At 40.2% G+C, this 20,457-nt stretch overlaps 1 protein-coding gene across 1 annotated transcript in view; it reads right to left on the reverse strand.

The window, feature by feature from the left end:
• Positions 1-20,457, reverse strand: part of LOC311485741 (neural-cadherin) — a gene marked incomplete at both ends in the record, with an annotated part of 265,222 nt that overhangs the window by 166,614 nt on the left and 78,151 nt on the right. The window contains 4 exons of the mRNA XM_084541334.1: positions 767-878; positions 7,331-7,535; positions 9,766-9,991; positions 11,057-11,254. Coding sequence (XP_084397460.1) covers positions 767-878; positions 7,331-7,535; positions 9,766-9,991; positions 11,057-11,254 — 741 coding nt within the window. The remainder of the gene's footprint in view (positions 1-766; positions 879-7,330; positions 7,536-9,765; positions 9,992-11,056; positions 11,255-20,457) is intronic.

Below are 20,457 nucleotides of genomic sequence, written 5' to 3' on the forward strand. Positions count from 1 at the left end.
TCCTGTCTGAGTTCTGCAGACAGTTCCTTCATCCACATGCTCTGATGTGTGTGATCTGACCAAACTCACCATATCTTGTCCAATTACAATAACATTTACCACTGAACCACATGATATCTTAAAAAATGATGAAAGGAAATGGGATACACCTGAGCTGAATTTAGGGAGTCATGGCAAAGACTTTCAATAATGATATCCTTTGGATTATTTCTTTGTAAAATTCTGTTTTTGCTTTACCAGTTTGAGGTAAACCGAGTGTTGACTGATTAAGATACACAAAATGTTTCATGTGATTTACACAGATTTTAGTTGCTGATATTCATTCAGCCCAGAGTCAAAAACACACACCACTGTGCAGTATTTGTTCGATTTTTAACACATACAGCTCTATTGTGTTTATCAGGTGTGTGTAAAGACATCATCTTAATTAGAACCGACTGGAACATTTTCTACACTGAGTGGGAGTTTTTAATTAGTGAAGTTAAATGATAAAAAAAACACCAGACGTCCTTTAGTGCTTTCGTTTCTGAATTTTGAGAACACAAAAGCCAAGTAAAAACGTTAAAAGCATCTCTAATTTCCCTTTCATATACAGCATGTCTAACACAACAACGAGAAATGGATTGTCTTTTGGTGCAAAAATAGTTTAGGCTGTGTTAAGCGAGCCTGTGTGCTGCACAATTCATTAGCAAAAATAAAGAATGCTCTCAATAATGTTGGTGGGATTTGGATGGGGAAACAGAATAGGTCTTCTGGGATGTCTCACCTTGCAACAGGGAGGTTGCTGTAGTAACAGTCTCTGGTACACCATCCTTACTGTAAATTGACTGAAGAAACTCTGGAACGCAGTCATTTTCATCGACAATAGCAACCCGTACCTGAGAGAAAATTGAGGAAGAGAAAGGAAATTTAAAGATGAAAAGAGAAAAGAAGATAAAAAGAAAAGAATAGTAAGAAGTAAATTACATCAAGTCAAGTCTACTGAATGAATCATTAGAACACACGAACTTTGTCACATATAGTGATCAAATCCAGTGCTCTAAAATCTCAAAATAACCTGTTTGACATAAATGAAGTACATTTATGTTAAAACAGATCTCAAGCATTTTAGTAAATGAGAAAAAGAAAAAAAGTATAAAATAACAAAATAGTAAACAATCAAAATGATAATATAGTTTGTACATTCTAGTAAGGGTGATACTGTATCTACTTGTGCAAAAAACGCCCAGGCAATCACAAGTGAAACCGCTGCAGATTAAAAGTCACGCTGGGATGGTGTTATGAAATTTTTAAATCTGGGATTACTACTTCAGGCACTGTCCAAAATTGGTTTTCTTTGCATCCGGAGCCATTTTCATCTGCGAGTAACCCAAATTAACCCTATCCTTAACCAAAAGGAAGCTCCATCCCAACCTCCTCAAAAGGCATGCCCTGACCCTGATCCCTCTGGTTTATTTACCCCTCTTCAGGGAGGGAGGCTGCTACAGAGCATACACCAGTAGGTCAGAGGAGAATGCAGTTTTTCAGAAGCTGAGATAACAAATGAGTGGTGTTCAAAGATGAACTTGTATAGTGTGTGCATGAAGGTGTGTGTGTGTCCTGGTGAGACATGATAATGCAGTTCATTAGGGACATGAAAGCAAACAATGCATCTTCTACCAGATGCTAACTGCTTGCTTGGAGTATTCGGGAGCAATAAATATAGACATGGGCTGGCAGGCGAGTCTCTCTGACCCTCAGCCACACAAACAAGGCAGTGCACACAAAAACATGGCAGATAAACACACAGAATGAGTGGTTTGTAAATGCCACTGGTATTAAATCCTGGTAGGTAAGATGAAATTCTGTAATATCTGTTAATCCTTCAGCAAAGATCAGCTTCGATGCAACGGACAACAAAATAAAACCTGACCATGTCAACTCCCTGAGGTGTGTTTGCCAGTGACTTGTCAATCTTTGTCTGTGCGTGTACAGCATGTGCGTGTTTGCGTGCTATAGTGAGCCAATCTATGTGGCAGCAAGACAGGATATAGCAAGCGTGTGATAGGATATGTGGAGGTATAGCATGTGTGTGTACAAGGCATGGGAAAAGTAAGATTGAATGAAGAGAGAGGGGAAGTCAGCCGTAATAAAGCAAGATGAGCTCAAACGCACGCACAGAAATGTGTGCGTACACACAAACGTGGAAAGCTGCAGGCACGTCTCAGGCTGGTTAGGTAACTAATGGTGCCAATGAGCTATCACTCCTGCAGGGAGAATCTCGGAAACTACCTGCAAATTAAAGTCATGCTCAGTGAGCTCAGTGCACACAAATACACCACCTCTGTTTGTGACAGATTTCTGAAAGGCAGAGTAAATTCAAAACTGAAAAAAGAACAGCTGCAGAAAATGAAACAGATACAGTATTCCTGAAGTTGTGATTGTGATTTCCCCCCCTATAAAACTATAGTAAACTTTAATAAGAGGGAAAACAGAACATAGAGATAGTGGTGGGAAGATTTTGCAGCAATTTAAATGAAGTAACACTAAATTGAAGAGTAGAAGAGTACCAGAGCTGGCCTGAGCAGCACTGGTCCAACCACATAGTCAAGTGAACAACACTGCGGGGAATAAGTGTTTCTTACTGAACCATGTAGTATGTGGAAGTAAAGAAGTCTTTTTCCAATCTGATGGAAACCTGTTAAGCACTGACATGTAGGTCTATTTGATAGTTCAGATAGTTCCAATTTCTCTTGTGAGCCCTACATTTGTATGCATTGTGTCAAATTGGTGTATAAATTATCAGTGGCCCATGGATGTACAGAGAGCTACCACGGGATTTCCCCGAAAACATGATTCTCGAGCAAGGTCCTGAGCTTCTCATTTTCATGCGCATTTGCTTTCTGGGGGAATACTTGATCCCTCAACTATCCCCGTAATGTTAATCCCCTCTGAAGTTTCACCTTCATCCAGGAGGTCAGTCAATCCTCTCAATTTCCAAGTACCAAAGATTAGCTCCAGTATATAAAGGTCTACAGCACAGGTTACTAAGAGGCAGACCGCGGTCCGGGTCCGGACCCAGAAACTGTCGTGTATGGACCCGGACCTACAGCCAAAACAGAAGATTATGATTTAAAACCTGATGGGGTGCTTTATGTCTTTTAACTGGTGCTGCTTTCGGGTTAGTGGTTTAGTGGATGAGGAAAGATCTATTGCATGAGAGTTAAGCCAACACTTCACCGGTCAAGTCTGTGCATTCCAGGCAGTAAATATTGCGACTCTACAGACAGATGAGAGTTAGGGGAAAGCTACACACGAAAAGAAAAAGAAAGATAGTGATGCTTGTAGAGAAAACAAAGGGAGAGAAACAGACAGGTGGGCCAGAGAAAGCTGAGAAAAAGACGAGTGTCCAATTGTTAAGAAGTGTCGAGATTTATTATCTGTAAATTAGTTTGAGACTGTTGACTCAAGATGTGAAACAGAAAAGCAGAACTTCAAGCTTTTCCTCCCTTTATTTTGTATTTCTAAAGTTAAGCAATGAGCATGCACAATTTTCACATTTTATTTTGTTTCTCTTATCTGCACTCATACAAATAAGTAAGTAAATAATACTGATAAAATAAAATAAACTTTTCTGTTCAAATGGACCCAATCTTTATGTACAAAACTTGAAAATGTTAAATTATTGCTATTTAACAATACACTAGTCAACAAAGGTCACAGTGCTGCTTGTTTGGCCAAGTGGAGCACTAGTCTGCCTCCTCTGACCACACGTCCTGGTGCTTAAAACCATGTTGGATGGGTGTTTCAGCATGTTGCTTGTATTCGGTGGACGCATATGATCAAGGTGATGAAAACCTACCTATGTACTGGATGTTGTAGCAGCAGTAGTTTCACCTTGACGAGTTTCACTTTCACAAGAGCACCCCCACTTTATTGGGTTAATTCAATTCAGTTCAATTTTATTTATATAGCGTCCGTAACACTACAAATTGTCTCTAGGTGCTTTACAAAATCCAGTGTGAAACCCGGCCTGAAACCCTCAGAGCAAGCATGAAGGTGACAGTGGCAAGGAAAAACTCCCTTTTAACAGGACGAGACCTTGAGCAGAACCCCTGTACATACATCTGCGGTGTGTAAAATTTCTGATTTGTTATAAGACTATAGTCAGGCAATAGGAAACACCGCCTGCTTGAAGTCACAGCCTTGCACTGATTGCGAAGAGCATAATTTTTCATATTGTTTAGTGAAATGCAGTCAGTCCTTGGACAGCCTTTTCCTCTCTATGATTCCTTCTTAAAACACCTCACAGATTCAAAGTTTGATGTCATGCCCTGCAACGCAGAAGCATGGGAAAACGTTTTAAATTCCCAGCCCCAATAGTTTATACTACAGTAAACATCATCTATTGTGACCATTGGTTGTCTTTATATTTTTTTCTGAAAAACCCAAAGGTATGACACCTGCCATTTACATGCGCATTCATATGTGCTGCTGGAAGAAACGTTTTGTCGATGTAATTGTCAGCCAGTAATTGTGCCAGTACAAGTGAGGCTCTGACAAGGGTCAAAGTCAAAGGCCAGGTCAAGTCAAAGTCAAGCCAGATTAAGTTACCTGTTACTAACGTGCATGCAAGATGAAGATGGAAGATGATGACTGCTGCATGTCTTGCTGCTGTGGAAGGAGCTGAAGTATGTAGACATACATTTAATGGCAACACTACGTATGTTTTTTCTTGGCTACATTCACATGTGCCGCACTATAGTATATGTAAGTATAGTAAAATATTTGTTTTCAGTATATGTACTGTATATACTGTATACCGTATATGTATGTACATACTAACAAAGAATTTGTTCTCTGCATCTAACCCATCTAAGTGAACATAGTGGAGCAGTGGGCAACCATGCAAGGTGCCTGGGTAGCACCTCAAGGCACCTCAGCCATGAAGATAGAGGGGAATGAACGACCTCCCTGTCCCAAAGTCGTTTCTCCAACAACCCAGTGCCAAATTGGCATACTTCCTTTTCCAGAATACAAACAGACATAGGCCAGAATCCTTGGCTCACTTTTTATATTTCATTTTGAAAACATGAGGTCCAGATATCATAAAAGTGAAATAAAAAGAAGAGAATAAATCACAAATAAGCACAAATAAGAATGTCCTCCAAAAGTACTTGTCGTGTTTTGATTTCATATTTAAATGACTAAAGTTTAAAAAATATAATTTTCACTCATCTCTCAACACTCTTTTGAGTGCATATTCTAACTTGCATTAAGTCTGTATTAGTATGATGCACTGGAACCAATCCACTATTACGTATATTTTGGATGGACTGAACATCCTCATTGTCAAAAATCATCCAAAAGTACTGGAAGATTATTTTGAGATGCATGGGCCAGACCATGCATCATATCTAAGCTGTAGCCAGCAAGCACTGCACTATCGAATTTTCCATGTAATGAGTGGTGCTATAATTCTGTTTAGGAAGCAGCAAAAAGCAGGTATAGAGGAAATAAAGCTCATATGAAGCGCAGGGCATCTGTAAAAAGGTTTACCCTCTCATCAATATTAGCCTGCACAACACAGTTTTCCCAGTGTTGGTGCTGACCACCAAACACTCCATACCTTCCAGGAAAGACCTTTTACTGATTACAGTCATGGAAAGCATTTCAGACATATATTAATGAGGCCGAACTCAGAGCAGTACAAACCATCTCTGCGTAAACCTTCTTATTTTTGTTTCAAGTATAACTGTGATATGATGAAGTCTTTTAAAACTGACATGAAAACTGAAATTGTGAATACAAAATTAATCCGGACCAGAATCAGAATGGGTATCGGTTCATCACTGATGATTTCTGGTGCCACTTTCCCTGCTACTAAGGCGCATGGACGAAGAAAAACAAATGTAGAAAGGTCAAGACGTCATCACTTGCAGAGTATAGAACAACTTTATTACACTTTATCATCACCCCGATTACCCTAATGACGTGCCAAAGTGCGTGGGAAAAGCGTCGGTCTAATAAAGTTGTTCCATACACTAATAGTGTTGCTGGAGTCTTGACCTTTCATCACTGATGATAAAATGTAGAGACTAAGCGGAAGCTGTTGGGCACGTGGATAGGGCCCACAGCGGGTCTACGAGGAGAACTAAGCTGGTGGGGTGGTGAAAGCATTTCTACCCGTGTGTCAGCATTGTTCTGTAAATACACCATTACTAAAACGCTAGGGGGTGTCTAGTTATAGTTAGAAAATGTAGGGCAGCAGTTACTTTCACTGAAATCACTGCAACACAGAATGCAGAGTAGACATTTAGTAGATAAAGTTTAGGAGGCTGGACAAGGGAGAATTTTTCGTGCTTGGAGGAAATGCATTTTAGACCAATCACAGCTGTTGCAGTCTGCATCGCTGGAACGTGTAGTTACATTTCTGGGAGGTGTAAGTCAGGTTACGCCATAGGTTATGGTATAGAAAAGATATGCAACTATAAACCATGATTAAGGAGGGTAGCTAGCAAGGGAAATGGGAAGACAAAGGCACATACAAACTACTTGTCATTTCCTTTTTTATCCTCTCCACATTTCTTCGAAACTCAATATAATAATTGGTAGCTCTTTGAAGGTAGTGAGATCTTATGGCTCTGTTCCTTCTGAGAGAAGCTGACCGTGGACATAGTACTCACAAAGTACGATTCACTGACTTCTGTACCAAAAACATGCAGAAAAGATTTTGCAAATGTAACATCACTAATTCAGTCATTCACCCACTCCCAATTCCAACTCTTGGCTCTCTCTCTTCCCCTCTCTTATTGTTGCTCTGTACGCCATAGAGGACCAGAGTGGAGCAGCTGAGGACAGATCGGTTCAGCAGGACATGTTTTAGCCTAAGGCCACAGTAATGATGGAAACCAGACCAGATGCATCAGTGCCTGCAGCTGTCAGCCGCTGTTCTGTCTCACTTCCTCAGAACATAGGCAAGTCATTGAGAATCCCAGAGCAGGCATTCCAGTCAGATAAGTCTTTTTCTGTTTGACTGAAGAAATACCATTTCAAATGTACCATTGTCTTTTGTCAAAACTGTTATCATCTCTACAGCTACTTGTAATCAAAAAATGAAATCTAAGCCATTTGAGCAGCTCAATGATGCTCATAGAATTCCATCGTCTACAAAATATATCATATGTCTTACAACCATTGATGCACTAGGTCTACAATTCCAGCAAAGCAGTAACTAAGAGTTGCTTGAATTACAGCAGTCATGAGTTTTGAAGACCATCCAGTCACTGGATTTGGAAGTGGAAATGTGACTTGGAATTCACATCTCACACACACACACACATGCACATACCTCTACTGCGCTGCTCATGCTCTCCAGGCCCTCGCTGGCCCGCACCAAGAGCAAATAGCGATGTTGGTCACTCTCGTAGTCAATGGGGCGGGTCAAGCTGATTTCACCAGTATCCGCTGAGATGGAGAACAGACTGCTGGGATTGATGAGGAGGCTGTAGCTGATTGGTTTCTTTTGGAAGGACACAGCAGGTGTGACCAAGAAGCTGGAGATACATGGAGAAAACAACACTGTTGAATGACTATAATGTGCAACACCTGCACTTGGATTGGGGTAGAGGAGTGCAGGTTATAAAACAGATTCTTCCAAATATACTTGTATGTTAGAGAGGTGCACAGATGAATTCGGTGAAACAGACAGGATAGATGTGGGGTCATGTAGACATACACTGTTGAATGTACTTTTTTTTTTTAATGTGTTATCTAACCCAACACAATATACCTGATGCAGTCAGTATTAACTGACTGGAATATCTACTTTACTGGAAGTGTGTTTGTGTGTATTTTGTATGTAAAGCTTGTGCTGAAGAGACATACACTTGCTTTAGAACCTACTCAGATGCCTCTTCTGTCCAGCTGCTCTAACAAAAAGGTCTGAGGGAAGGAGAAAACAATAGGGTTCTTGGTTGCCTTCTTGACCAAGAAGATTCTTGACTTGCTTGGTTCAGTTTGACCAGACAGCCAGCTCCAGAAAGAGCTCGGGTTGTTTCGAAATTTTCCCTTGCACCATGAAATACAGTGTTAATCGTGGGGCCAAGTGTGGAAAATCCACTGAGTTTGACACAGGTGAACTTTAATTATAGGTATACGCTCTAGAAACAACTATAAATAATAATTATAATAATAATAATAATAATAATAATAATGAGAATAATAATAATGCACACAGGAGTGCCACTGGCAATATTTACTTTTGAGAAGGATTGACATGTAATTTAGCCTTTGGGCATTACTAATTAAATGTAATTCATGATTATGCGCTAAATCAAAGGCTGATCAGTTACTAACTGGTTTAAGCTAGTAGGCAAAGTATTCCTTTCGACTAAATAATCAGCTCTTTGTATTAATATGAGACAATTCTTCTGTCTTGTTTTGGCCCCACAAGACTTAATAAAATTGTTCATGCTGCTTATTTAAGATTCTGGTAATGGCATATAGCTCTATTCATTGTGCAACAATGTACAGTAGGTCCACAGCATTTAAAGCACACTTTGTAAACTACCGGCAACGTGTGTGTTAATTTTCCCTCTTAGTTGTTTTAAACCGATCAATGTGTACTGTAGTATAATTCTGGTTCAGTGTTACAGTATGAAAAATAGATGCCGTCATCATCATCCTAGTCAATAACCAGCACTCTTAAGCTGAATGATGAAAAGCAATACATCTATTTACAATACACAAGAGTTTGGATTAGTTAGCTGTATGGCTGGCTTTAAGAAGGGATTCCTAAGTGAGGGAAGAAAAATCCCTTTTCTATCAGCCGAAACTAGTCTACAGAGCAATGTGACAAAATTCTACAAAATGCCTGCTCACAACTGCTTTGTTAGGTATGACGATGTCCGTAACATCTGTTTGTCACATTCTGGCTCGAATCGTAGGTATCAGAGACAAGATGCTGCCACACTAGCTTGCCCGTGTCATCTAGGTGCATGTCTTGCATCTGACACCTCTGCAAATACAGTATTTTAAGCCAGACTGGCCTGTGGTTGGAAGTCTTTCTGACAAAATTAAAAAATGCAGTTTAATGATAGCAACATTTCAAATGACAAATCAGACTGGAGCCCCATCCAGCATCAGAGGAAGTTTCAGTGTCTGTCAAGCAAAGCTGTCAACGCTGATGGAAAACCAATCCCACCCCCTCCATGGCGCTATAACAGCACTGGCCAGCGCCTTCAGCAGTTGACTGCTTCCCCAAAGCTCTGTGAAGGAGTGTTACTGGTCTTTCCCTCCTGCTGTTGTGAGGCTGTACAACCAAGCCTGCTTCCAGTAGACCACATATGTAGCACTACTGTTGTATTTAATTGCTATTTTTGTATTTATTCAACGTTTACTTTTCTTTAACAAAAATTATGGGATAAATTAAAGGATTATCTTACTTATCTTATCTCCAGTAATGATGATATGACCATAAATATATGGACGATTGCTCAATTTATCAGTATATAAATATATGAAGACACCCTTCTCACTGTGCTGCACATGAAAATCTATTTAGAAGTCTAGAAAACATGAAGATCTATGTTGGCAGCCAATGAGTGTTCACATGAAATGTCCACGATTAATTCATCTTTTCAAACACTGTGCAAGCACTGAGAAAGTAATCTGTCACAATGAATATCTATACCTGAGAGAAATGTATGTGTAAGTGTACGAAGGGTATATACCACTTCATGTGGATGTCTAGTAGACAAACTGAGTATATGTGAATAAACTCACGGCTGTCCTTCAGGGGTGTTTTCCGGTATGGCAATGGTGAAAGAAGCGTTGGTAAACTGTGGCGGCCGGGCTCCAGCAACCACAGAGATGACAGCGAGGGCGCTGCGGCTGCCCAGTCGATCTGCTGCCACCACTGTCAGCAGATACTCCCTGTCTCGCTGCAGGGGAAGGCCTGTAGTTCGTATCTGGCCATTCTTCCTGTCCACTTCAAAACGGCCATCACCACCTGAAGTTGAAGGACAGAAATAAAAACATATCAAAAATGTGCTATCAAAATAAAAACAGTATACAGATAACAACAGAGCTCAACTAGCCCTAAGGACAACAAAGCCTGAGTACAGAGTGCTGCTTTCAGGAGTTGCATGAAATATTTGAAGTGCATGCTAAACTTGCACCAATAAAATGCACAAATAAATATGACTGACTGGAACAGGGATATATTACTTAAGAAAACTGTAATTTATTGTTTCATTCAGACTACAGAGTTATTATATTTATGTATAACCCTAACCCTAACCCTATTTTTAAGGCTGCTTTTACCACACAATACTATATCTGCAAAATAACCAAACCAAATGCTCAAATGTGGTACAAGACCACTCTGCTAAACTGAAAAAAGGCTTATTCACATGTCTCAGATTCCAAAGTGGGTACAAAAAAAAAAAATCACTGGATAAGACATTAAGAAAAGCAATTGTGTTGCGTGGAGAAATGAATGGCAATACAGTGGAAAATTGTTTGTGTGTGTGTGACATATCGGCACTACAAAGGCCCAGATTTTAAGGAGCATGAGAAAAAAACTTGACTCTGAATCTTGGAAAACAAGTGTTAAGACTCCTTTTTTTAAATGAAAAGATCCACAGAGAATAAAACATTTGCAAAAGAAAACACAGTAGCAAACAAGACCCTGTCACAAACATGTTGCGAGCATCAAATTTAACATGACATTTATTTAAAAACAATAACATTACCCACTTTCAGCCATTGATTTTCTTCATACTATTTTCTAATAAATAGTTTTACTGATTTGCAAAGCATTGCATATTATTTGTCTTTACGTTATTACACATCACAGCTTTTTTACACAAAAACTTTTCCAATGGTTCCACTGGTTACTATTAAAACATAAACACAGAGGCTGACATTTTAAGCTTTAGATTAAAAATAAATGGACCTTCACAGTGTTACCAACCATTGCAAACTTTTTAACAGCAGGAAAATAAGTAAAGTCTAAGCAGTCACCCTGCTCCATTTGAAGGATATGAAGGAGAAATGAAAAAACATAACCTACCATCAGACAGAAAATACTCCACTTCACCATTGTTGCCTTCATCCCCATCCTGAGCGTACAGCTTGTAGACCAGCGAACCTGCAGCGGCATCCGGAGAAACTACGGCAAGGTAGGGAGCAGGAACCATGCTCCATTCTGGGACGTTGTCATTAACGTCTGTCACTGTCAATTCCACTCTGACCAAGTACCAGTCCGGACCTGAGAACAAGTAAAATGATAAGAGGGCATTTGGGATAGGGTTAATTTTGGTGGTTGGACGTTTAAGTTTAAGGCTAATACCATGTTTGAAAGCATTGTGGAACAGAACAAGAAATATTTTTACATTTTTGGGATTAAAACTCAACTTGAGCAATACACCACTGGATCATGACCATTACATAATTCCTCCTTCAGTTTCAAGGTTAGAATTACATACATGAAGTGTTTTTTTTTGTTGTTGTTAGAGCAAGCCTCACATTTATTTATGACGTTATGGTCACTACATTAGTCCTGATTACATGATGGACGCAAATCTAAATCTTTCTTTGAGGGGTAGTTTTGGGAGGTTTTGTCAACTGTCCAACAGCTGCAAAGCCAATGGAGAGACAGCCAGCAATGGCACACTGCACTCACTAGCTCTGCTTTTTGGGGAACACAGTATCATCTCAGCAACTAACACAGACTAGCTACAGTGCATCCAGAACGTATTCACAGCGCTTCACTTTTTCACAATTTGTTATGTTACAGCCTTATCCCAAAATGGATTAAATTCATTTTTTTCCTCAGAATTCTACACACAACATCCCATGATGACAAAAAAAAGTTTTTTTTGCAAATTTAAAAATAAAATAAAAAACTAAGAAATCACACGTACATAAGTATTCACAGCCTTTGCCATGAAGCTCAAACTGAGCTCAGGTCCATCCTGTTACCACTGATCATCCTTGAGATGTTTCTACAGCTTAAATGGAGTCCACCTGTGGTAAATTCAGTTGATTCAACATGATTTGGAAAGACACACACACTATCAACTGAGGGACCTTACATAGACGTATGTCAAAGCACAAACCAAGCATGAAGTCAAAGGAATTGTCTGTAGACCTCCGAGACAGGATTGCCTTGAGGCACAAATCTGGGGAAGGGTACAGAAAGATTTCTGCTGTTTTAAACGTCCCAAAGAGCACAGTGGCCCCCATCATTGTAAATGGAAGAAGTTTGGAACCACCAGGACTCTTCTTCCTAGAGCTGGCCAGGAGTCTAAACTGAGCAATCGGGGAGAATGGCCCTAGTCGGGGAGGTGACCAAGAACCCAATGGTCACTCTGTCAGAGCTCCAGCATTCCTCTGTGGAGAGAGGAGAACCTTCCAGAAGGAAGCATCTCGGCAGAAATCCACCAATCAGGTCTGTATGGTAGAGTGGCCAGCCACTCCTTAGTAAAAGGCACATGGCAGCTCACCTGGAGTTTGCCAAAAGGCACCTGAAGGACTCTCAGACCATGAGAAACAAAACTCTCTGGTCAGATGAGACAACGATTGACCTCTTTGGCATGAATACCAGGCGTCATGTTTAGAGGACACCAGGCACGGCTCATCACCAGGCCAATACCATCCCTACAGTGAAGCATGGTGGTGGCAGTATCATGCTGTGAGAATGTTTTGCAGCAGCAGGAACCGGGAGACTAGTCAGGATAGAGGGAAAGATGACTCCAGCAATGTGCAGAGACATCCTGGCATACCCTAAGCACACAGCCAAGATATCAAAGGACAACTTTAGGACAACTGTCCTTGAGTGGCCCAGCCAGACTTGAATCTGAATGAAAATCTTTGGAGAGGTCTGAAAATGGCTGTGCACCGACGCTTCCGAAGCGTACCAGAATCAGAATCAGAATCAGAATCAGCTTTATTGGCCAAGTATGACACATACAAGGAATTTGACTCCGGCACCTTCCTCTCTAGTACTCAAGCATCATAAATAAGATAAAAATAAAAATAAAAATAAAAAAAAATAAGATAAATAAGATAAAAATAAAATAAATCTTCAAATTGTACACATAAAAACAGGATAATATATACACCAAACTGGGGTTATTGTACAGTGAGTGTATACAAAAATAGTTTATTGATCATGTGTATGGACTCACACTCTGTGACTACTCAGAGTTCAACAGAGCGACAGCCCAGGGGAAGAAACTGTCCTTGTGTCGGGTGGTTTTGGCGTACACCGCTCTGTAACGCCGACCTGAGGGGAGGAGTCTGAACAGATTGTGGCCAGGGTGTGAGGGGTCTGTGGTGATTTTTCTGGCCCGCTTCCTGACCCTGGACCGGTACAGGTCCTGAATGGAGGGAAGATCGGTACCAATGATCCTCTCTGCAGACCTGACTGTTCTCTGCAGTCTGTCCCTGTCTTGCCTGGTGGCGGATCCAAACCAGACAGTGATGGAAGTGGTCAGGACAGACTGGACTATAGCTGTGTAGAAGATGGTCAGCAGCTCCTGAGGCAGGTTGAACTTCCTGAGCTGACGCAGAAAGAACAACCTCTGCTGGGCCTTCTTCCTAATGGAGTCAGTGTGGGAGGTCCACTTCAGGTCTCGTGAAATTGTGGACCCGAGGAACCTGTATGAGTCTGCAGTTGGAACTGTCCTGTTTAGAATGGTGAGAGGAGATGTTGATGTGGGTCTCTTCCTAAAGTCCACTGTCATCTCCACAGTCTTGAGCGGGTTTAGCTCCAGGTGGTTCTGACTGCACCAGAGGACCAGCTGTTCCACTTCCCTTCTGTATGCAGACTCGTCGCCGTCCCGGATGAGTCCAATGACGGTGGTGTCGTCTGCAAACTTCAGGAGTTTCACAGAGGGGTCCCTTGAGGTGCAGTCAGTAGTGTAGAGGGAGAAGAGCAGTGGGGAGTACCAACACATGTACCATGTGCCATGTGAGTACCAACACATGTTTATATTATTCTGACAACTCCATCTTAGTCAGTAGGCTAGCCTTGATAACAGAAACACGTTCATGTTTAATTCACTCCAGTAACAGCGCCACCAACGTGATCCTCCAAAACAATCATCTAGTTGAATTATCACTTTTCTGATGTTGCATCAACATGAACTGAACATTAGAACAGTCATGAAGGGGGATTTAGTGCAGTTTTCACCAGTGTACCCCGTTTTTTGGCAAGAGACTACAAATGAGCATGCATCTTGTTAATGAAATTACTTAATTTATCAAAAAAAACAAAGTATGTTTTTAATGTTGGGATTTTCTAAGTTTCTTTGTCATACAGTCTAGTAAAGTAACTGGATATGTTGGGGTTGGACCACCAATCAGACAAAACCAGCAAATCATTCAAGGCCTTACTACCTATGATGGACATTTTCTCATAATTTTTGCATATTTTTGCACATTTCATGTGGTCAGTAAATACTTATGCAGGCAGATTATGCAACAGTGAAAATAATTCCTGGTCTTATAGCACAAGGATAAGCACAACTGCACTTCACGCCACATTCAGCTGCTACAGACATGGCAATAAGGTTGAACAAGTCATATCCTATGTAGAATTCAGGTTTTTGTTTGACACTGCCGAAACCATAGGAAAGTATAGGAAAAGGTATTCAGGCACATAGAAATGAATCCACAGCATTTTATGAGGGAACAATTTTATTCAGTTACAGTGGCTTCTGTTAAACCATCATCCTCCCTCAGTGTCTTTCTTGACTGTGAACAACATAACAGGAACGCAATCCAGAGGAAACTGAGGAGGCCATTTCTGCATCTCAACTGGTAATTATAATCAGTGCCGTGCTATCGGCACCCGTAGTAAACAGCAATCACAGTGACACTGGTAAAACACAATGAGGTCCCACACAGTCCTCATCAGTACACACACATGCAGCACAGCAGTGCTTGCTGCTCACAGCTGGGGAGCAGAGGAGTAATTTCGGGAATGGAGTCAGAGGACTGCTCTCAATTTTGCCAGATTTGATACCTGTTGAAAACAAAAGTCTGATTCTCATTTTGTGTTTTTCATTTGTATGTGTATCAAAAGCAAGAAGTGGTGTGAGGTGTCTTAGTGCGACCATACACTAAAAGATGCTAAATGGACAGAAAGGAGAGCTAGAGAAAAATAAGTATCCCCAGAGTGAGATGGTGCAATCAAGTAATATAGAGCACAGCGGGAAAAATAGCAAGAAAAATAAGAGCTGAGCATCGCATGAACAGGATTAAAAGTGAAGCGCAGGGGATGAAAAATGACCCCGCGGTTGTTATAGAAACAGCAGAACAACGAAAAGTGGAAGATGGAGGAATTAAGAGAAGGAAAAAAGAAAAGCACGAGCAAGCGATTGCATAAATCAATGGCATTAGAGGAAAGAAGAAACGAGGGAACGTAACAAGAAATAATATAAGCGCACATCAAAAGGACACAGAAGAGTGGAATTAACCAGGCACAACATACAAAGAAATATAACACCTCACGAGACTTTGGGGTTCAACCAAAATATTTGTTGATGAGCTCTCTTTCTTTCTCTCTATCTTTCTCTCTCTCTCCGTCTCGTTTTCTCTCTTTGCTTCAGCCCTCCCATATGTGGTCGCAACAGATTCTAAATTAATTGGCAAAAGGACAGTGCAGCTTTGGGGAAGAAGCGAGGGCATTACCCGGATAATAAATCACCAGGCCAATATGCCAAAATGCATCTTACACACACACGCACGCACCCACACACACACACACGCCTTTCTCCCTAATAATGATCATCAGTGGATTAGTGGTTAATGAAGGAGCATAGGGAGCTACAGCTTGCTGCTATTGCCATCCCTCACACTAATACATCTTACTGGATCTAATGATATGTTGCAATCCCTAGAAACAGTGGGACATGCAATTACTAGCAGTGCCATAGAAGGTTTTCCATTGCCACCAACCACTTTCGATCCATTAGTTTGCAAGTCTGTGCTTATTCTTATTCTCTGACCACATGCAGTATCTGGAGAGTCCCAACAGCCTATTCAATAAATCCTTAAAAATAAATAAAAATGGTGATGGGGTGGTTTGTGTCCTGATCATAACAAGAACAAATTAATGTGCACCAATATAAGTTGCAATTCACTTACAGAGACCCTTGCAGACTTTTTCTATTTGAATTTGGAAGCCAAAAAACATCATACTTTTATAGACATTCTAACTGCAGACATTGGATTGTCTTTAATGTGATGCAACAAATGTTATATTATGTCTGTCTGATAACTCAAGATGCCTTTTTGGTTTAGTTCTGGATTTTTTCCACTGGTTATACAGCCTGGCATAGTCAGACACAATTATTCTCAGAATATGAGTCTGGTAAAATTGCATTTGGGTTTCATTATGGTTGTTTCATGATCTCTGCACACACCTGGATAGTTCTATGACCATTCAGAGTCATTTTGTTCTGAACAAAGTCAACTCCACTCAATTAAAGTCTGTGATTACGTCACTGTTACTCTTCTGTCCAACATCACATAAAGCCTGCCCTGGCACATCTTTAACAGAACATAATCAAGGCAGGAAGTGCATTACAAAAAATAAAGGCAAGCAATGAAAATTAAAATAATAAAAACACAGGAATGATCAACACAATAAAATTCAAAAACCCTGGAACCAATATAACTCATCAATAAAAAATAAAATCAACTAAAATATAAAAATTCGCTTGACCAATAAATAACTACAATATACACTGAAATATAATGTATATGCTTTTTTGTATAGAATAACCAGGAGTATGACCTTCAAACAGCAATTTTTGTCATTTTAAACAGTCAGAGTTAACGATCAGCACAAAACTAAAAGCTGCCGTAAAATGCTTGCAGTGTAGTGCCTGGCATTTAGTTAGCCGCATGGCAACATGAGGAGGATGAGGTGGACAACACATGGCAGGACAAAACAGAAAAGTGATCTGCTTTATCTTAGTTTGTGACGATCTATTAAATGTCCCCAGTGCACCTTAGAAATTAAAGTGGAAATGTCCCAGAATAGTCCTAAGGGGAAATTGATGTGGAGCGGAGTGCATTATTAAGCCAAACTATAATTATACCACCAATTCACTGCAAGAACACATCCTTTTATCAGGGACGTGTATCATAGAAACGGACAGCCACAAACAAACGCGTCCTTAAGTAAAGTGCCAAAGTACAGAACCAGCCAGATGGGCTCTTTCAAGCAGATTGAATTGGTATATAGTTTGACTCAATATGACAAAGGGCAAAAATGATTACAAAAAGATGCAACACAATCATCTGTATGTCTGTGCAGTCTATATGTTTTATCATCGTGTAAAGATAGCGCTTGAAAACGTCAAACTGGAAGGCAGTGAATTAAGGGTGATGAGTCAAACACAGACCCCTCCTCTCCGCGCCGCTCTTTTCTGATGACCCCAATCACCAGCTCTCCAACTCTCTGCTACCTCGTCCTCTCAGCGTTTCCACTCTCCTTCTGCTCTGCATTATGCCGACAGCACTGACAGCATGATGTGGAACTCCTCTTTTTGTTTAACTCCATTTCTCTTTTTCACCATCTCTCATTTAGCGTTAACATGCAGAACTAGCTACTCCAGTCTTACAGCTTCTGAGGAAGAATATCCGGTATACCTGACAACACCTGCACCGTGTGTCTGTCTGTGGGTAAATGCACTCAGACTGAGCCTTCAAAACACACTCACACCTTTTGAAAAGAGAAAAACAGAGTGTGACAAAAAAAAAACAGGCAAGAAAGAGGAAGGACGAAACCGATTAAGAGAGAATCAGAAAGCAAGACGGTGAAAGAGAGAAAAGAAGGCCAGTTAATTAAATGTCCTCTGTGAGGATTACAAAGAGCTATTTGGCTCTCACTGGTAACTGTTCCATCCATAATCAGTATGAATGAAAAGCCGTTTCCGTCTTAGAGACTTTTTCAAAATTCTACATAGAAATGCCAATTAAACCAAGGGATGACAGAGAGAAGGAGAGAGAGAGAGAGCAGGACATAGAGAAAATTCAAGCTTTAGTTCTTACACTAATTGCAAATGATACAAATGGCTAACCAATAGTTTCACAGCTTATTCTTCTTGCACTGCCACTCATAATTGAAAATCTTCACACTGCCAATATTGTGCTCACACAAACATACACACAAGTCTGCAGGAACTCAGATCGACTAAACATCCAGAGACGTGCAAAAGCTGATTTGAAAAGTGATGGTGTCAGCTAAGGCCAGGCAATATGGACTGAAATATACTATCAATATACTTTTCATATTTACCTAATAATAAATGAAATTAAAATGGTTTTGCATAATATATTGACAATGGTTCAGACAGGCACAGATAAGTATTAAACAACCTAGAAACTACCACCTGACTCTCTAATTCCCCAAGAAATTTCTTGTTTTAGTTTCATGCCTCAGGTTTACGGTTTAGTCTGATTGTTCTCATCAGCAATAATTCCAGACCCAGAAGACAGCTCTGTGAAGAAGCACAGATAACAACACTTTCTGCACAGCAACAAAAAGCTGACAGAAAAGAAAAAGCTGTTATGCGGTGAATAAATTCAAGCTTGTAGCGGTTAAAGAGCTAAATGTTTGTCCTAAAGAATTGGTGGAGACCAAAACAGAGCCTAAAGGAACACAAACACTACTTTACTGAGTCACAGCATGGATTTAAGAGTCTGTTTGCTAAAATTTAAAATTGAAATATGAAAATTAAAATATGAACCTTGTCACATCAATATTAAACAATTTATAAACAATTCATTATAGCAACACATTTGTTTTAAGGTAGAAGTTGTCATAAGCACCTGTTTTTGTAGTAGACATCTGTGTTTTAAGCAGCTTTTTTGTCTGGCTCTTAGCTGTGACATAGCTGTGTTTCAGGTGATTGAACACATCAAACCAACAACTCATTCCTGACTGAACTTGCATTTTTCTTGGCAATGTTCTGTTTCACTAACATTGTGTTCCCACACAAAAGACATGATTTATTTTTTTCAAAACCACCTCTTCTTCCTCTGCAATTTTTGCAAACAGGACCATTAAAACGAAGATGACAGTCAGCATTAGGGAATGTATGAAGAGCACTGCTGTGATTCAACATAACAGAGATTCAAAAGGGCTGTTAGAGAATTATCCTCCCAAAGCCAGTAATTGGTCTATCCCTTCCTGAGATTACTCTGCTTACCATCTGGATCTGAGACCGTCTTACCAACCGTGATACCAGTCATTGTTTACAACCTACATTTCACTGCTCCAGTTAGAAGTCTTGATACCTCAGGTGACATAAACCTCTCATCACAATAAAAAGACAATGTGTCCCAGACTGAACATTCTACTAATTACTGAATCCTTTAATTCACTCAGGACCATCTAATTCAATTCAACACGTGTGTGTGTGTTTGTGAGTTCAGCTCAGTTAGAGTTACAGTTCAGCTCAGGTGATCTCTGATGATCTTTGGCTTTACTTAGTCCTATTAAGGTTTGCTGGGATTCAGCAGGGATTACAACCCTTTGTCTTCTGTCTTTCTTATATTTATCTTGGTCTGCCCATCTAGTGTAATATACAGCACAAATTAATACGACAAAGCGTTTTTCATCGAAAGCAGTGCGAGCAGCAGCTGTTCCGAGTGCTCGGAGGTACAGTGCAATTGCAGTTGGTCTCGATCTCAAGCCCTGCATATTTTGCTAAGAATAAACAGAATCTCAACTATCGTGGGAAACTCACAGCCCTTGAACCAAGCAGTCTTTTTCCCTCTTTCTTGCTTTCTTGCATGTATAGTTCCTTGACAGTGATTGTTATCACCAAAACTCAAACACATCTTCATGATACTGCTAGCACTTATTTGTACCAACAAAACTTTTCCCAGTAAGTTTTTGGGGAAAAGGTTAGAGCAGAGTTTCTTTGTAACTGCTCTTCAGTAGGAAACAAAGTGGGTTGTTATAATTTTTTTATTTATTTTTTTTTAACAGAAGCTAAAATGCATAACAGAAGGTGGAAAATAGCACTAGTATAATTAGGGGAAAACACAAAAGCCAAAAATCAAACTAAAAGTGACAATTTTACTTGTAAATTTGCAGAATTATAGCCTCCCTGGGTTTGGTGTATGCTGTGTGTAGGGAAGTCCTGAGGTCCAGTTACTGTATAATTTTGGGTCACTATCAAACCACTTAAAGCCTGAACCCTTTCCTTTCCTTGTTTGTTTTTCTCTCCCGTACACCAGTTCCAGCGCATGAGCTCTCACCAAATCCATAGCTTTCCGAATGAGTGAACAGTTACTGAACTCTGGAGAGCACAAAATAAATATAGTGCAGCCAGTAGTTTCAAATAGTGATATCCCAGAATAGGGCAAGGAGCCATGCGAGCAGAGCTGCCCTGCCAAACAAAATATGATTATAAGAACATAAAAAAAAAAAAAGAATATAGAAGT

This window comes from Chelon labrosus (genome assembly GCF_963514085.1).
Source record: "Chelon labrosus genome assembly, chromosome: 3".
Lineage (NCBI taxonomy): Eukaryota > Metazoa > Chordata > Actinopteri > Mugiliformes > Mugilidae > Chelon > Chelon labrosus.